General features: G+C 39.3%; 1 protein-coding gene across 2 annotated transcripts in view; it reads right to left on the reverse strand.

Annotated features, from left to right (window-relative positions):
• Window positions 1–19,715, reverse strand: part of LOC126248973 (caspase activity and apoptosis inhibitor 1-like) — a 190,931-nt gene that overhangs the window by 130,223 nt on the left and 40,993 nt on the right. For both annotated transcript variants that reach the window (XM_049950527.1, XM_049950528.1), the window contains one exon: window positions 14,621–14,782. In XM_049950527.1, the coding sequence (XP_049806484.1) occupies window positions 14,621–14,782 (162 nt within the window). The remainder of the gene's footprint in view (window positions 1–14,620; window positions 14,783–19,715) is intronic.

The following is a 19,715-nucleotide window of genomic DNA, read 5'->3' on the forward strand; positions in this document are numbered from 1 at the left end:
CTCTCTCTCTCTCTCTCTCTCTCTCTCTCTCTCTCTGGGGGGGGGGGGGGGGGGGGACTGTGAGTGCATGTGTGCCTTACAATAAGGCTGCATTCACACTGCCAGCCGGGCCGGGCCGTGCCGGACAGGCCGCGCCGGGCCGGGCGGGGATCACGCGTACTGGCTCGGCTCGTGCCTAGCCAGCTCAGGCCGACGAGTAGTGCATTCACATTGTGCGCCGCGTCGAGCCGGGACGGCGAAATGGGGGAAAATCCACTTCTCCGATTTTCATGTTTTAAAAATTCTTAGCTGTATATAAGACTTCGCCACATCGTTTCATGAACTAATTTTTTCCTTAAAAGTGTTACTTACATCATGAAAAAAGAAAAAGTCTACTTTTTGTTTCACGTGATTTCTTAGTTTCGTAACGCTTCCCAACCGATTTTGAAGAAAGTATGTGGCTAAAAAATCTGATTTTTGTACACGTGGTAGTGTAACATCTTAGCTTCGTATTTAATCATTTATCTTTCCATATTTCTTAACAGTCATTGTGAAACGATGCTATTTGTCAACATTGTGCACTTGATTTACAAATCTTGTAGTGAAAAAGTTATGTAGCGGGTAGCTTACTGTTAGATCCGTTTTAGACAATACATTGTTGGGAATGAAATGTAGCTAAAAGTACCAAAAAGTTTTTGAAATGATAATGATACTGATATCTGTCTCTGGTCACAAGTAATGCGAGCTATTCAGTGGCGTCAGTGCTGCATCTGCAAGCCACGGAGTTCGCGCAGTTACAGCTTGGTTTAGTGTAGTCATATAATGCAGGACAGAAAAAAACTAATTACTAGTGATCAGCGCAGACCTAGTGGCGGTCCCTCATATTATTTTAATGGTCTCATTGTCTAGATAAGTCCAAATGTATAAGAATTTTTCCCTCTGCTACTGGACAATCATCTGGTATGCTTTTATAATTGGCCACACGTTGCATCACAAAAGACAAACAATTATTTGTCATCATCAACATCCTACAATTAGTATAATGTACATTTCGTATTTCGAACTAAAAGATGAGAGTATAGTAATCTAAGATGAGATCTTGCTCCTGATGCATTGTAATAAAACCTTGCAACATTCTACATGATTTCTTTCTAGTTGCATATAATAAACAGCAGATGTTAAAAAATATAAATACATTTACAGATGTTTCTATGTCTAAGTTTGACTAAGGCGCAAAAAGTTCATTTTTTTGTATTATCGCTTTTGCAGTTCACATAAGTGTAGTACCGCAAGCTGTAAATAATTACATTCTTTAGATCGACCCTATCTCCACTTAGAAAGATCTGTGGATAGCTCTTACAAGTTAGGAAATGAATGCAATGAAACCAAGGCTGAGTGGGACAGCGTTTCAATCAACGCTTTACTGGATCATTTAACGACGAAATGATTAAGTTATCGTTTCCTGTAAGGTGCTGCCATTTCGATTTTTCTACTGTAACTGAAAGAAAATGCATGGATTCAGCATAGCCTCAAGCACAGCAGGACAAGTAAATGAATTATTGTCGATTGATGTGTTGTATTCTCGTCTAGTTCACAGCAGTGTAAAAGAACAAGATGTGTGTGTCACTGTTTGCTTATGTGTATTTTTTCCCCTTGGTGGTCTTGTCCCCAGCGGCAAAAGGATCTTAATTCATTAGCAGCTGAAAGTCGAAGATAACAAAGGTGCAGCCAGAAGTTTTTCACCACTATCCAATTAGAACCGTCTTATGTAACAATGATTTCATTGTTTTCACATTATGGTGACTCGTCGAATTTTGAGCACATTGTAATAAGGTGGACATTGACTCTCCCTAAGAATATCGACTGGCATTTAGTAAAGGTTTTTCATTACAATAATAAAGAACGTTCCTGAAAAACGTTTATTTGTATTGCAGATTGAGTAATAACATGTATCACTATCAAAGAACATTTCAGGCAACAATTACAAAACGGAATACAGTTTCACATTAATATAATACAAAAAGCAAAGTTGTCTGTAATGAAGAAGTAAGTTGAATTAGCGCAGTCATTGTTTTGAAGAACCTGGCACTGCACTCACTGCCTCCAATTCATTATAAACAAGCTCTTGTATTTTAAGCTTCACAAACATTTACCGTTGAACTGAAAGGGAGTTTATTGCACTCCTGAGACTCCTCAGGAAGTGGTATGTATCATCGTTTTGGGTCATGTCTTGATGTGCCTTCAATGAAGAATCGTAGAAATACTCCTTCAGAACTTTCCAACTTTTTTCTTCTTTTTTTCTTCATGATGCAGCGCTTGGCAGTGGTGATGGTTCATCATGTGGAGCCATTGATGACCTCACAGAATTCTTTTCATTACCTTGTAAGATAGACAGATTGATAGGTGAAGAGTTTTGAGATAATGCCCTTTGCCTCAGTGGTTCTATTTCTACTGATAAGGAACTGTGCATAGCTCTTGGAACTTAGAAAAATCATATGACAGAACAAAGCCCGAGTGGAATTGCATTTTAATATACTATTCCCTGGATCACATGACCTTATTTTGCCAAGTTATACAAGTTATTCTCTGTAACTGTCTCTCAGGTCTTTGCATTTCGATTTCATTATTTTAATTGAAAGAATATAGAAGGGTGCAAGAAAATGTCTAATTATTTATTGTTGTATAACTGTGAAATGACATGGACTAAGTAAATATCTACTGTGCAAACAAAACTGTAAAAACTTCGCCCAACACCACACTTGAGTAACACATTTTACGATTTTTTTTCTCAGTTATCTGTCCACTGGCATCTCCTTTCATGCACTAGCATCGTCATTCCGATTAGGAGTGTCCACCATATCAGTGGTGGTGAAAGACGTTTGTATGGCCATATGGGAGTCACTTGCTCCCATTCATTTACCAATGCCAACTGTTTCTCGATTTAAAGAAATTGCCAGTGAAATGCATATAAGATGGGGATTTCCAAACTGTGTTGGATGTATAGATGGGAAGCACATACGTGTCCAATGTCCTAAACTTTCTGGCAACTTGTTTTACAATTACAAACAGTATTATTCGATTGTACTCCAAGCAGTTGCTGATGCAAATTACAAATTTATAGCTGTAGATGTTGGTGCCTACGGTAAACAGTCTGATGCAGGTGTGTTTAAAGAAAGTATGTTATATAAGAAACTTACAAATGGGGAGCTGTTATTACCACCACCACCAAGACTTGAAGGAATGTGTCAGGAACTACCGTACGTCATTTTGGGAGATGAAGCTTACCCCTTATTAGAGAATTTGATGAGACCTTTTCCTCACAGAAATTTGGACAACGAGAAGATTCTATACAATGATATGCATTCCAGAGCAAGAAAAGTTGTCTAATGTGCATTTGGTATAATGACCAATAAATGGAGACTACTGAGGAAGGAAATTGAAACATCCATTGACGTAACTGATCACATAGTCAAGTGCATTTGTCTACTTCATAATGTTGTCATTGACAGAGAAGGATGCAATGTTGAAGCTGAAAAGTTTTGTAACAATGTTGATATGCAGACAGCTGGTGCCACATTCCACAGAAATTCCACATTACATATGAAAACTGTCAGGAACACTTTTGTTGAAAATTTTGTTAAAAATGCAACTTAAAATAATTAAAAAATCTTTCAAAAATAAATTTTGGAATTGAAAGTACTTAGCTATTTGCTGTATTTTTGTGTATCTCATTTCACTGTAAATAAAACAAATAACATTAAAGAGGAAAATAATTTATATTTGTGTGTACTATCTGAAACACACTCCTTGGTTACTTCGTTCCATAATCTGGAAACTGCATCATTACTGTCATACTAGCCGAATTTCTGATACCAAATTGATGGACACAAGTTAGTGTCATGTATATGTTAGTCTGCATTCATTAAAGTAAGAACATCGCAAAAAGATGTCACAGAGAACAGCTTATAGTAACGTGCCACAGCATGAGTTTACAATGCATTGTCATCTGGTAGAGACACAGTTCCGTCCCTCAGTGACACTCATATCAGTCTCCATTTACAAGTAAATGCGAACTATTCAGTGGCGGCAATGCCGCGATCGCTGGCAAGCTATTGTTGTAAATGCATGTAAATACGGTAGATTAAATAAATGAAATAAAAGTAATTTCGCATGTATCATTATAATAAACGTAATTTTTCCTCACTGATTGTGAAATGTGAGGTAACATCTTAAAATAAAAGACGTGTTCAGTCACACTTGTGATGAAAGCAGAAGGGAGACATGTGATGCGTGTACTGCAAAAGCTGTAGTGCTGCTCCACAGGCTCGCGCCTGTGGTCGGCTCGCGCCGGCAATATTAAACACTCGGGATGTCGCCGGCTCGGCTCCGGGAGGCTCACGCCGTGTCGGCGCGGCCCGGCCACCAGTGTGAACACCGCAATTCAAAACCATGTGTTTGATATCAAAGCGGGCGGTGGCCCGGCCAGGCTTGGCTCGGCCCGGCCGGCAGTGTGAACGCAGCCTAAGTGCAATTATCACTAACGACATGACTAACTGTAATTATTATGCTATAATTCTAGTACTTCATTAAGTTATCATCATCAAAACTAGCAACAACAACAGCAGTATTATTGGTAGTAGCAGCACCAGCAGGAGTAGTAGCTGCTGCAGTATCAGCTTTTCTGTAATGCAATATAGTGTCATAAGATAATTTCTATTCAATATGTTTTGTACGTTTTAACTGTTGAGACAATAAACATACAGCTAGATTTGAGTCAACATTCAAAGCCCAAATCTTACCAAGAATAAATAAATATAAAATATAGTCTCCATAAATATCTAAAAATAATAATGTTGGTCTGCTTGAAATTTCTCCCAGACTTGAATTTCCAGCATGAAGAGAATGCAAAGACTCATCCCTCAGTTCACCAGTATGCCATACCTTTATACATTGACTCTACTATCTACATTTGAACTTCACATCATCATTAACATAGAACACACAATCACAGCCATTTTTAGACACCATTCAACACCAAAGTCTAAATGCTTAATATTTTTTGTTTATTAAGTATTTCACTTTTTGCATTCATTTATTACTGTCAAGTCTTACAACATTTTACATATTGTGACACTTTAGTCTTTCCCAGTGCATCTGTTGAATATACAATTGTCAGGTCTGTTGTCCTATCACATGGTGTAACTCCCACAATATTACCTTGAGGCAACTGCTTGCCACCTTCAGGTGGTTGCTGCTGGCAAATAGCAACTGTAGGAGTTCACTCTGCAGTGCTAGTCAACATTGTCTCTAATCACAAAAATTCATTTCTGTAAACTCTTTGAAACTCACTGTCAGCAAGTTTGAGGATGATATTATGGCCAAGTTCCTACCTTCAACATACTCCTTATCCTTTTTTGGAACATTGTTCCAGGAAAAACAGCAATCTCTACAATATTATAACTTATTTCAATACATACAGTCATTATCACTTTTAAGGTATACAAACTGATTGAGCAATTCATACATTGTAATAGTGTTAGAGGTGTTAAAACTATTAAAATATAAAACTGAATGTAAAGTCCAATGGTCTGCTGTGACTGTATTTATTTAAGTTCATTACAGACACACACAACTTTTAAGTTGCATCTTCTGGTGTGTATCCGTGCAGAAAATTTTATGAATTATTATTTTGATAATGGAGAGATGAAGTTATCTGAAATCTCAAAGTATTGAGTGAACAAACTTAAGCAGGGAAGAAAATATTATGCGTCTAGTTAAGAACTTAGTTAAGAACTAGGCGTGGATCACATATGCCCCACGAAGATTGAGCCTATACGTATTTAATAAATAAAATTTGTAATTTCATACCAAAAGAAGATTGGTTACAAATGCTGTGTCATTTGGTATAGGGAGTTGTTACAGAATGTCGCAGAGTAACAGTTGCAGTGGCTAGGCAGAGTTCTCAGCCTCCTTCGATTGACAAAAACCATCATCAATGATGAATGTCCACTCTGAAAAGCTAAGGAATAGAATTAGGAATTAAAAACTGGTACTTGATTAAAAAAACAGTGAAGCAGTAACTAAAATAAAAAAAAAGAGATGGAGACAGTCCCCATGTAATATGGAACAACAACTGGATAACATTTATGAAGGGCATGGTCTGTTGCTTTACGAAGGCCCACAGGAACATATTTTAATGGGTAAAGTGATGACAGTTCATGATTTTAACACAGGTCACTCCCATTTCTGACAGCTGTTCTATGTTACATGGGGACTGTCCCAATCTTTTTTTTTTTATTTTAGTTACTGCTTCACTGTTTTTAATCAAGTATCATTTTTTTATTCCTAATTGTATTTCTTAGCTTTTAGCTTTTCAGGCAGGACATTCATCACTGATGGTGGTTTTTATCAATTGAGGAAGGCTGAGAACTCTGCCTAGCCACAGCAACTGTTACTCTGCGACATTCTGTAACAACTCCCTATACCAAATGACATAGCATTTGTAAGTAATCTTCTTAGGGAATCAAATTACAAATTTTATTTATTAAATACATGCAGGCCCATTCTTTGTGGGCCCTATGTGATCTATATCAAGTTTTCTAACTAAATGTATAATATTTTCTTCACTGTTTAAGTCTTTTTCACTCGGTACTTTACGATATCTGAAGTAACTTCATTTCCCCATTATCAAAATATTAATTTTGTGTAAAGATATACACCAGAAGATGCAACTTTAATGTTGCAAAACCAGTTGTGTGAATCTCTAATTGACTTAAATAAATACAGCTACAGCAGACCATAGGACTTTTCATTCAATTTTATACTTTAAAAGTTTTAACATCTGTAAATAGGCATCTGTTGCACGGTATGAATTTTTCAATCAATTACATATAACTACTTTAGCTCTGCCTGCCCTAGTTTCAAAGTTATCTGTAACACATTTCAATTGTTTATTTTTATTTTTAGATAACTGTTTCCAATCTACTAAGAGATCATCTTCAGATCTTAGTTTCTGTGAAGAGAAATAAAACATAAAGCTTCAGTAACAATCAAAATGGACACTAAAATAAAACAGTGTAGTAAAAAAGTGCTGCTTGTATATCATCGATGACCATACGATCAGATTGTGTGGAGAATGTCCACCTGCACCACTGCTAAATACAGTTCAGCTGTTGGTAGTTAAATAGCAGAAGCCCCACCCATTGTCTCTGTCATAACGTCATTGGTAGCCAATGGCCGTGAGACATGATTACATTATGCGAAGAACGTGTATTAGGTGTATAATTATGAGGAGTTCAGTCCTTGAGAAAACAACATGGAATATTTTGATTTTATAAAGAATAACATACATTTTAAAAAGTGATAAAATAGAAAAGAAACAGTCACTACCCAATGACAGGGCTCATTTAAACGAGTGCTGCCCTCTGCAGGGCCTCCTGGTAAACATTAGCATAGCAGAGAGAGTCAGTTGGATGCCACCAGCTTTGTAACCAAGGAGACAATTCCACCATTAGTCAAACATGTTATGAAATCACACTGGAAATAAGGACCCCAGCTAATAACCATGGAAACAATGTGGAATCAGTAAGTACAGTCATCTGCCAACATCTGCAGCTTGTGTAATATACTTGTGTAATGCATATTTTCCATCAATTAGCTGCTGGATATGTCATTACATTCACCCAGATATAATTGTTTCTTGTTTAAATGGACGAGTCACAGCTTACAATGAAAATGCAGACCTAAAGCATGGATTTCAACACACATCCACTTTGTACCAGTGGAAGATACTTGTATATATCAAGCCTGCACTAGATTCAAGGTTGAAATAAGTTTTAGTTGCAAAGAGCAATAAAATTAATGACAGTGAAGGGGTGGTACAGTAAGAGCTATCCTGTATGACCATTTGGTAAATATTTATATATGTACATATAATTTGCAGTCTGTTATAGTGTTTTGTTTGCATGGAGATAACATTTGTCATTTAAATGGCCACATTGCTGTTTACAAATATAATAATACAGTCTTACATAATGGATAATGAAATATATGTCACTTTTATGAAAAAACAAAATACACGCATACATCAAGAATCCAAATGATTTTGGAACATAGTTAAGTATTAGCCACAAAGAATGATTAATAACAGTGATGAAGTGGTATAGTGAAAGCGGTTCTGCAGAACTGTTAGGTATATATTTAGGTTATTACTTGTAATATGAAAGATTGAACCTGCAAGCAAGCAAACAAACAAAAAAGAAAACACTGTCCAAACAGGCTTTCAAGGCCCAACAGTACCACCCGACTGCCGTGTCATCCTCAGCTCTTGGGCATCACCAGATGTGAATACGGAGGGGCACGTGGTCAGCTCACCGCTCTCCTGGTCGTCATCAGTCGTGGGCTTTCAAGTTAAAATGAAATGGTGGCCCTCAACTACGTACCCTCTGACTCAGAGTTGAAATATTGAAAGTTTTGGCTGGTTTCATTGTCTAGGGGCTGGGCTACGTAGTTGCCGCATTACAAGCCAAATACTGCCGAGTCTACAGTATACAATATGAATATACACAAGAATCAAATGGTCGAAGGTTCCTATCACTCACCAATTGCGAATTCTGAACGTAACATAAACATTTATACATGAAAGATTGCAATTAAATAAATTCTGCAGGTACTATTTTAACGACTAAATGATGAGTACGATAGCAGAAGTATCTTTAAGAATGCCCTTTATTACTATAAAACACTTATTGGTGTCGATGGTCCAGCAATTAAATTAAATATAAGTTGAATAACAGGGAAACAATAGATTCCTATTTCACATAATTAGTTATGAAGAACAACATAGCCCACATGATATTCACTTCTAAACGCATACTACGTCTTCACTGCAGAAGCCACAGAAATCTCACAAGTGCACAAGTCGGCACTACGAAATATTTCTATCTCCCGTGACCATGTGCAAACTGCTCCACTCTCCAAGTCTTTCCCGCAACCGTGCGTCCGTCATGCCATACTGTCCAGGACTCTCCTGTGTCCTCTTCTGTACTGACCAGAACTCCTCTGTCCTCTCTCAAAATAATGCTCCTCCCCCACCTCCATACAGTCTCTACACGTGTCCTTGTTGGAACGATCGCTGTGATTGGCTAGAGCGCTCCCACCCTAGACAATGAAACCAACCAAAACTTTCAATATTTCACACTCACAAACATAATGAAACGTATTCGAAATACTGGATTTACATTTACATAACTTGAAACTAAATAAATATTCCTATGGCTGGACCATAAACATGCTATAACACACATTATTAAATACATAAACAAATTAAATAAACATATATCAAAGGAATAGAACAGAAGTAAGCTAGTAGCCTAATGTCTCTGTGCTTTCTTTGACCTCCAATAACTCATGTACTATTCAAGTTACATGCCTGTAATTTATACCAATTTAGGTTTACACTAACTGTTTTCTAAAGACACATCAATCAACAAAATCAGATGAATTGTTTAGATTTTGGAAATTCATTGCTGGGTGTTACTTGTATCATTTATCGTCAGATACTAAACTTTAAACTAATAAAGATATTGAAAATCTGATGACACCATCAGAATCATCATGCAAATAATGGTAATGTACATGTTTCTTTTTGAGGAATCATGATTCATTGGCTACTATTAATTTCTATACGAACTGTGAAATGTCTGCCATGATGGTTTCACAAAGTCCACCATCTTTGGCACTCTCGGCATACAAGTCACTTTCACCGGCACAGCATCACCAAGGAATTCCCAGCCACGTGGTCAGCCTGGACCCCAGCTAACATTCGGCACCACGTGGCCACCGACGAGCCACGGCCCGCCAAGAGGAACCAGCGCTGCCATGTTAACTCCGAACATAGAATATTTTCAGGGCGCCACAACTTGCCCGTTACCTCACACAGTTTTCGTGACCAGTACAGTACTATACTTACACTATATAAAATGTATGGCAACTACATGTATCTTACACTGGTGCAAAGTGGCTGTATATCTTTTAATCCATGCTTTAGGTGTCAGTTTTCCTTGTAAGCAATGACTAGGCCATCTAAACACAGAACAATCATATTTTGGCAAACATAATGGCATAGCAAGTAGCTAATTTATGTAAAATATGCATTACTTAAATGTATTACACTAGCTGCAGATGTTTACATACATCTGTTGGCACATGACGGTACTTATTGATCCCACGTTGTTTCCATAGTTACTAGCTGGCATTCTTCTTGCCAGTGGGAAATCATAACCGGTTTTACTAATGGTGGAACATATATTGTCTCCTTGGTTACCAAGTTGGCATCCTACTGACTATTTTTGCTACATTTAGTTTACCAGAAGGCCCTGCTCATTTAAATGAGCCCTGTTCACTGGGTAGTGACTGTTTTTCTATTTTGTTGCTTTTAATAATGTGTTATTCTTTATAACTTGAAAATATCTGCTGCTGTTTTCTTAAGGACTGAAATAATCGTAACTATACCCCTAATAGGGGTGGGGCAAATAAAAGTGGCACAGAGAACAGAGTTCCAGTAAACAAAGAAACACAGCAAAGGAACAGAAATACAGTACTAACCTGACTATAGCAGATGTTGAAAGTGACCACCATTCATCTCTTTGCACTTTTGAGATCTGATCAGTAAGTTGCTAAAGTGGATCAAAGCTGGACTGCTAGAATTGTTCAATCTCATCTGAAATATTCTGCTGTAGTTCTTGACGACCATGAGGGTTGTTGTGATACAACTTAGACTTGAGGGCTCCCCCGACAAATTAATCACACACTGGCAGATCAGGTGGCCAGCTATGGCCATGACCAGACAGACCTCTACTAACAACTCTGTCAGGTGTAAAGGTGTGCAAATGTGCTCCCAGGTTTGGCCAGCTGTATGGGCAGGTACTCCATCCTGTTGGAAGTAACTGTAGTCACGGGGTGTGGTTATATGCACACATTCATGTCCAATTGTATCCACTCGTCCACGTCACTTATTTGCCCCACCCTGTACATGTTCTTCGCACAATGTGATCAAGTCTCATGGCCATCGGCTACCAATGATGTTATTTCAGAGACAATGGGCAGGGCTTGCACTATTTAGCTACCCCCTGCCAAGCTGTATTTAGCAGTGTTCTCTATGGACCTGCTCCACGCCTACTGTTCCTACAGTCATCAATGGTATGTAAGCAGCCCTTATTTACTACATTATTTTATTTTAGCGTCCACTTTGATTATGTTTTATTTCTCTTCACAGAATGTAAGATCTGAAGATAATCTTTTAGAAGACTGAAAATGGTCATCTAAAAATGAAAACAACCAAATTAATTACGATCATGACTTTGTGTATTTAAATAGTTTACAATACTCCTTTTCCAAGGACTGGGACCTCGAGCAAGTAGACAGCGATACAGGACTGAGCAAGGTGCCTCCCATAGTCATAAACTATTTTGAAGAGGACTATGAAGAGAAAGCACTGCAGTCAGCAGTCTTAAAAACATAACACATTTGCACTGTGCACTTGTGTAACAGAAACAGTACCAATGTTTCTTCAGAGTTTCTTTTAACCTTACCCAAATATTCATTTTATAATCGTGGTGAAAAAAAAAAGATAGGAAATGGACATTTAGGAAGTAGGCAAAGCCCCCAGAAAGCTGGGGCATGGAATGTACTGCAAGCCACCTCACACTAAGAATAGGAAGAATCTTCAACATACAAAACATTAGTGTCTTTCATCCACCTGCAACACTGAGGCAATTGTCAGGAATTCCAGAAATTAGGAGCATAAGAAATTTTATGTCAATGCAGAATGTCATATGCCATTTGCAACAAATACTACAGTCATGCACGTGTGGGCTAACTGGATAAATATGAAGCAGCATAACAGTGTCCTAACACAGAATACTTTGTTCTCTATGAAAAGACAAAAATTACATCCTCAAATGATCTTTTCACTTTCTTTGCAAGTTGCAAGTTTCCAACTAGGTGAGTTCATCTTCAAACTGGGAGTTGACATAAGTGACAGTTGTCAAAATGTATAAGTACAGTATCCAAATCAAGACACACAATCTCTGAAAGTTTCTGTATGGTGGCCTCAAGTGCTTCATGTGCCTGCAACACAATTTTATAAACCACTCTATATAACGCCTCTTCACAGCTCTATAGACTGCTATCATTTTCGCCCACAGCCATTTGCAGCTCACATTTGAAAGCTGTCAAAAGCACTGCCAGGTGTCAGATTTCCTCAAGTTGCCTCAACTGTAGGAGTATGTATTAAAACTTCATGCCCGATGTGGCATTTTTTCACTCATCTCAGTGTGGTATCTCTTGAATTGTATGTCTTACAATGATATATTTGTGTAGGTACATTCAGCGGCATATATGGATAGTGTCACCAAAATATGTTGCAAATAGAATTGGTAGCACAGAAGTAATAAATATTTTCATGAATCTCATTGTTTATGGCATAATATCTCCTGAACTATCATAGGTAGGTGGTTCTTACCCCCACAACATTTGTCGCCTGACAGTAAGGGATAAATGTACCAAGTTTGGTTGAAATCGGTCCAGTGGTTCACACACACACACACACACTCTCTCTCTCTCTCTCTCTCTCTCTCTCTCTCTCTCTCTCCCTCCTCTTATAATACATATGGATGTCCTGAGATTCATAATTCTGAGACATGTTTTTGTAGGATACGATTAATATTCTCACACATGGTAACCCCATCATTATACATTTGGGATTCCAGCTAGGTACAGCCTAGAACCCTACACCTGCTGCCACTAGAGCCCAATGAGGAAAAGGAGAATAGCACATCATAGTGGAGGACTCAAATAGCTACCAATTTTTGGTTCAGCTCCTACCTACAGTGAAGCCTGGCAGCAATGACTAAAATATCACACACGTGTGGAAGGCCACATCTCAGTTCTCAATAGGAAGCTTTGGGCATGCTACTGTCACCTGTTAGGACAATAGTCTGTCACACACATGTAACTTCTGGACAAGGCCTTCATAAGATCACGGCAATGTGGACACCAGCAGTAATGAGCAGCAACAACTTAAAGATATCTCACAGTTGCTTCAAAGAAATATCGTGGACCCACATAACATAATCTAGCAGCAGAATCAAGAACCATATATTTTTTAAAACATTTACTGCAAGTCTAAATGTTCATCTCTGTCACGCAATTCTGTTATTGAGCTTTCCCAGGTGATACAACTTTTATTTTTTAGTTTCCAATTCCAACAGACTCATTATACACACACTATGATGGGTTCATTGTAACCTATGTATTTATAACCTACATTTGCTGTCTGTCAATGCAACTGTCCACTGATGATTGAGCACAAACCTGTAAATCTGTTGTTCATCTAACAAGGCGAGTGCCCTAGCTCAAACAACTAAAACCAAATAATGATTTTAAAATATCATTTACCTGTAAAATTTTACACTCTGAGGTTAATGAATCTACAGAATAAAGAAACATGAGTCACAGAAGAAACAATAGTGTGTAACAAACAATTATGATCAGCAGGACCACAAAAATCGTAAATGAGGTATTATTGGTATAATGATAAGTATTTGCTTGAAACAGTGTACGTTGACACATGAAGTATTTGTGGAGTCCTATTTCCTTAAAAAAAAAAAAATTCTGTGTTGTATGTTCTTCACTTAGTCGTCACTGAAGTGTAAATGTGGAGTGTAACTGATGTGACTGCAGTGAACTTTAGTATTTAAGTATTGCAGTTCAGATACACTGAAAATGATGTAACATGTAGATGGTACCCTCGTCTATTATGCATACTGTTTCACACTGTTGTGTTTTAACACTTCATTTAAACTCTAAATTTGCACTCTGATGAGGAATAAGGGAGGAACAAACAACAACACAGCAGCTTCTGGCTATGTGAGTATTGCGTGTGTCAACATATTGTTTCAAGTAAATGTATAACTTTCTACCTAATAATACCTCTAATGGCCCTGCTGGTAAGAAATGGTTCTTCTTCTTCTTTTTTTTTCACATTGCAGTTTCTTCAGCGATTTGGGATTTTGTACTCTTTACATTCGTTAACTTTTGAACATTTATTGTATACAAATTTGGATTTTTATAGATAAATGACTGAGGGGTCGTAGATTGGACATTCCTGTAAAATCTTTTTATTGAGATTTAATTGAGCTGGGGTATTTCTGTTGTTAATTACTTTTCACTTCTCATGAGCATAATTAAATCACTGTTTTGCTCATAAAAAAAGACTGTTCCATTTCTTCTTCTTCATAACAACACTCAATGTTGCTACTTTGCATTGCAAAATCAGCAACTCCTTAATCTTTTTGAAAGTGTATTTCCATGCCATGTTAGCAGTCTAATTCCTCATTACGATGCTTCTGCAAAACACGTTCTAGAATAACATAATAATGATATGCTCTACTAATTTTAAGCGCTCAAATTATTCTTGCACAGATACTATTTTCTACTTTACCTACTTAAGACAATTTCATACCAGAACTGCAAACCTTTTACATACAATATAAATGCTAGTCAAAGACTCAACACCCTTCTTTATGTAGAAAATTTTATTTTTTATGGAGATGATAGATAACAGAGCAATGAGACATACCTTGAGAAAAGGAGGAACTATTGCTTTTAATTTATCTTCACTGACTGCAGAGAATGCTACTTTCAACATCTTCCTTCTGTTATTGATAAAGGAACTGATAGGTTTCAATTCTTCTTCAGAAGATGAAGAGCTCTCATCAGCATTATCTGTTGACTCTTCATCCTGGAACAATACAGCTGACTGTATTATAATTATTCCTGAAGGTACTACAAAATCATTATTAATATATGGCAATGGCAATTTAATTTACTAGTTAATCTGTAGATCTATTTTCATTATACATAATCAGAAACTGGAAAGCTGCAAATGTGACCCAAGGTAGGCAATATAAAATGGCTGTAGAAGCTATTACCAAGCAGTATATATTCCTCTCACTTAACATAAAACACACTTCTTTATAATCATAATTCCAACTTGATACAACCAAAAATAAGCTTCAAATATTTATTGCCAAGTAACAAAGGAAAGGAGCTGTCAAACAAATTTGTTTTTAACAGCACAGTATGTATCATTAGCTGCATCCAAAGCTGGTTACATCCTCTTTTTGGATGAAGCTGTGGTACAGTGCATTCAGAAAGCCAAGAAGATGGATGGGAGAGGTTTGTTTTGTTTTGTTTTAGGGTGCAAAAACAACTAAGGTCACATGTGCCCACATCAGAACATTAGAACATGAAGGCAAAAAAGGAATTAAAAGTGAATACACATTAAGCCCAATCAATGGAAGGAATGACAGCTAAAAACAAGGATTTCCTCTTGGAGAAAGGCCCACAAAATACGCTGTAGACACATGGGAGGTTGCAAACTCAAGATTAAATGACCTTCACTATATCGCTACAACAGACAAAAATAAAATGCAATCTACAGCCCACATGTTGTTCGCTAAAACAGCCGATAACTCAGACAGCAAACATACATTATAATGTAAGTGGTTAAAAAAAAGGGCATACATTCAGGTAATGATGAAATGTTACAGGTTGAGTACAATGAGCACAAAGTGGTGGTGGATCACCATTTAACAAAAGGCAATGACAAACAACAGTGCCCAATACACCAAAGTGACATCACCTGATAACAGACAACAAAACAGACACCATGGGAAGAAATGGAAGAACTAGCAGGCCAAGGTAAGAGGACTGCACCCTTGGCAGCAGCGATAGCAGCTTCATTTCCCATCAGTCAACATGAACAGGAACCACACAAACATCACAGTGGCTCCCTCAAGAGTGAGCAAGTGCAAGCTTTTTCTTGGACCTACTGCACTAAGAGATGGACTGTGTACGTCACACAGAGGCTCTGAAGAGCACGGAGAGAATCGAAGCAGATGACATAACTTAAAAGCTTGTCTCCAGAATGAGATTTTCACTCTGCAGCGGAGTGTGCGCTGGTATGAAACTTCCTGGCAGATACTGGCAAAATACTGAGCAGCATTCCAGAAGCCGATGCTGAGAAAGGTCAGTGCCAATAACGAAGGCACTCCCGACACCACGGTCAGTCCGATAGCCATCAATGTATACAAATGTATTATTGCTAAGTTCTGTGTGCAGGTTGAGAAACTTACAGCGTGACAGACTGAATCTGGACTAGTGTCCTTACGAAGGGAATGAAGTCCAAGGTGAACATGGACCACTGCATGAAGCCAAGGTGGTAAAGGGTTCACCCAGTGTGAAGTTAAGCTGCCAGAGCAGTACCTGAAAGTGAACTCCAGGAGGTAACAGAGAAGAGGAATGGGAGTCCAGGCACGGAAAACAAATAGCATGCATATCTGTTGAGGAGAAAATCACAGCAGTCCGACAGCGGCATTACAGCAGCTTCTGCATACAGACTCTCAACTGGGCTAGTGTAAAAGGCACCAGTGGCAAAACAGATGCCACGATGGTGGAAAGTATTGAGACAACATACGAGGGATGGACATGCAGATGCATAAACAAAACACCCATAGTCTAGTTTCAAATGGACAAGGACTAGTACAAATGGAGGAGGGAGGTATGTGGTCTGATCTGCTCCCCCGGAAGTACGGCTGAGGACATGTAGGCCATTGAGGGACTGTGTACAGCAGGCGACCAGATAAGACACGTGGGAGGACCAAGAAAGTTTCCTATTGAGCATGAACCCCAGGAATTTCATAGTTTCAGCAAATGAAAGAGCAACAGGCCCACGACGTAAAGATGGTGGAAGAAACCCATTGCACTACCGGAAATTCATATAAATGGTTTTGTCAGTAGAAAATTGAAAGCCATTGTCAATGCTCCGTGAGTAAAGAGAATCTAAACATCACTGAAGATGCCGCTCCATGGGACAACTTCGTGGAGAAATGTAATAGATCACAAAATAGTCAACAAAAAGGGAGCCGGAGATACCCAATGGGAGACAGACTATTATAGGGTTAATGGTGATAGCAAAGCAGACGATGCTCAGGACGGAGCCCTGTGGCACTATTTTCCCGGATAAAGGCATCTCACAAGGTGGAACCCACACGTACCTTGAAAACTGTGTCTTTTAAAAATTCCTGAAGGAGATAGGGCAGGCAGCCATGGAAGCCCCATGTGTAGAGAGTATGGAGGATACCAGTCCTGCAGCAGGCGCGGTCTGGTATTTCTGTTTTTTCTGTTGGGTTGGGGAAGGAGACCAAACAGCGAGGTCATCAGTCTCTTTTTGGATTAGGGAAGGACGGGGAAGGAAGTCGGCCGTGCCCTTTCAAAGGAACCATCCCGGCATTTGCCTGGAGCGATTTAGGGAAATCACGGAAAACCTAAATCAGGATGGCCGGACGCGGGACTGAACCGTCGACCTCCCGAATGCGAATCCAGTGTCTAACCACTGCGCCACCTCACTCGGTGGTCTGGTATTACCACAGAAAATTATTCCTGACATGGGTTGACAAAGTGATGAGATGGTCAACTGTAGAATGGTATGTTTAAATCCACATTGTGCAATGGTTAGTAGATTGCAAGACTGGAGCCCCAAACCAGCCAGGCATGAATCATACATTCAATTACCCTGCAAACGCAGCTGGTGAGAGAAATGGGGTGGTAGATAGAAGGAAGGTGTTAGTCCTTACAAGGATTAGATACTGGTATGACAGTGGCTTCAAGACAGCATCTGGAAAACACGCCACGCACCCAGATGTGACTGTATGTACAAAGGAGAAACTGCCTGCCTGCAAGAGAAAGGCACTGCAAAATCCGAGTGGAAACATTGTCCGGCCATGGGGCAAAAGACTGGGATGATGTAAGAGCATGATCTAGCTCTCACATAGTAAAGGCAGTATTGTAGAATTCATGATTCTGAGAGGATGGGTATCACCTTAGACTCCTCCACTCACTTCTGATGGAGGAAGGCATGGTGACAGTAGGTGTAGCTCAAAATCTCTGCAATAGCAATATGGTTCAAAATGACATCATCCACTATGGTCAGGCCAGAAATTGGGGAATGAACCTTGGTCCAGAGAGCCATCAGTGTTTGGCCCACATGGCCAAAGAGGGAGTGGAACTGTTAAAAGAACTAGTAAATGAAATCCAACTAGCTTTTTTGCTATCCTTAAGAATGCGATGACACTGCAAATGCAACTGTTTATAATGAACACAGTTCACCATTGTAAAATGATGATTAAAAATGCTGGGAGCATGTCTCCATGCATGAATTGCGTCACAGTATGCCTCAGTGTACCACAGGACAGGAACATGGTGTGGTAAAGGTGAAGTGCAAAGAATGGAATGTTCTGCGACTAACGATAATGTTTGTAAGGTATTCTACCATGGCTTCACAACTGGCAAAATGACCAAAGTTCACCAAAGAGGAGCAAAGTCTCAGTTGGCCTTAGATAGCTGCCAATTGGGCTTTCACGTTGGAGTGGTGGGAGTCAGCAAACGAACAGCACTTGGGAAATGGTTGCTCAAGTGCATGTCAGAGAGAAAAGGTCACTTGAGATGATGGGCAAACTGGGCAGTGCAGAACGAGAGATCCAAATGGGAATATGTGTGTGTGGAGTCTGAAAGTAATGTGGGTGCTCCAGCATTAATGCAAATGAGGTTGAGCTGATTGAGGTCACCCAAGAGATTCTGAGAGAGCCCCTAAGGGGACAGTGCACATTAAACTCTCCGAGCAGCAAAAATGGGTGAGGGAGTTTCTCAGTAAGCTTAAGAAAGTCTGTCCTGGTGACACCAGGTGATGGAGGGATGTAGACAGGACAAAGATAAAAGCTGAAGTGAGGAAGGAAAATGCTGACTGCAACAGCTTGCAGCCGGGTGTTCAGTGAGATGGTTTGACTATGAATATCATCCAAGATGAGCACCATGACTCCCTCATGGGATGGAATGCCGTCCTCATGGAGAAGATCAAAGCAGACCAGAAAGAAATGCGAGAGGTCAAAGTGGTCGTGAGCATAAAATTTTGTTTCCTGGGCACAGAAAACAAGTGGACACAGTCATTTCAAGAGCAGCTGTAATTCCTCGTTGCTGGATCTAACATTATTGGTTGCAAAATCATCTGCTGCACATGCAGCAGGTCAGAAATGACAGAAAAAATACTCTCATGAAGTCCTTTTACGTCCCTCCAGCCAACAATGTGCCAGAAATTTGCTAGCTTGTTGCACAGCTGGAGGAGAAGGACACAGAGATGCTACCATGACACTGGGCGATTTCACAATCACGGTGCTGTATTTGAGGTCGCGAGTCTGCATGGCCATGTCCTTTGTGGCTGGTTGGTTTAAAAGAGGGGGGAGGGACCATACTGCTGGGTAACCAACTTGGACATGGAAAGTATGGAGCGACAGGAAGTTTTGGATAAAAATTGGGAGCGGGTCCGAGAGACCCCACTCATACAATGTGGCAAGGATGTGAAGTTGCCACGTTCAAAAAGGTAGGCAACCAGATGTTGGCGTCTGGAAAATACTGTTCGAATGGCATTATCAGTGGTAGAGCGACACTGGCGGAAGCCACCCTGACATGGAGCCAGTAGGCCATGTGACTCCAGGAGCCAACCCAACCGCCGACACACCATATGTTCCAGCAGCTTACAAATAAAGTTGGTGAGGCTGATGGGCTGGTAGCTATCCACATCAAGTGGGTTTTGACTGGGTTAGAGCTCTGGAATGATA

This window comes from Schistocerca nitens, chromosome 3, assembly GCF_023898315.1.
Source record: "Schistocerca nitens isolate TAMUIC-IGC-003100 chromosome 3, iqSchNite1.1, whole genome shotgun sequence".
Classification (NCBI taxonomy): domain Eukaryota; kingdom Metazoa; phylum Arthropoda; class Insecta; order Orthoptera; family Acrididae; genus Schistocerca; species Schistocerca nitens.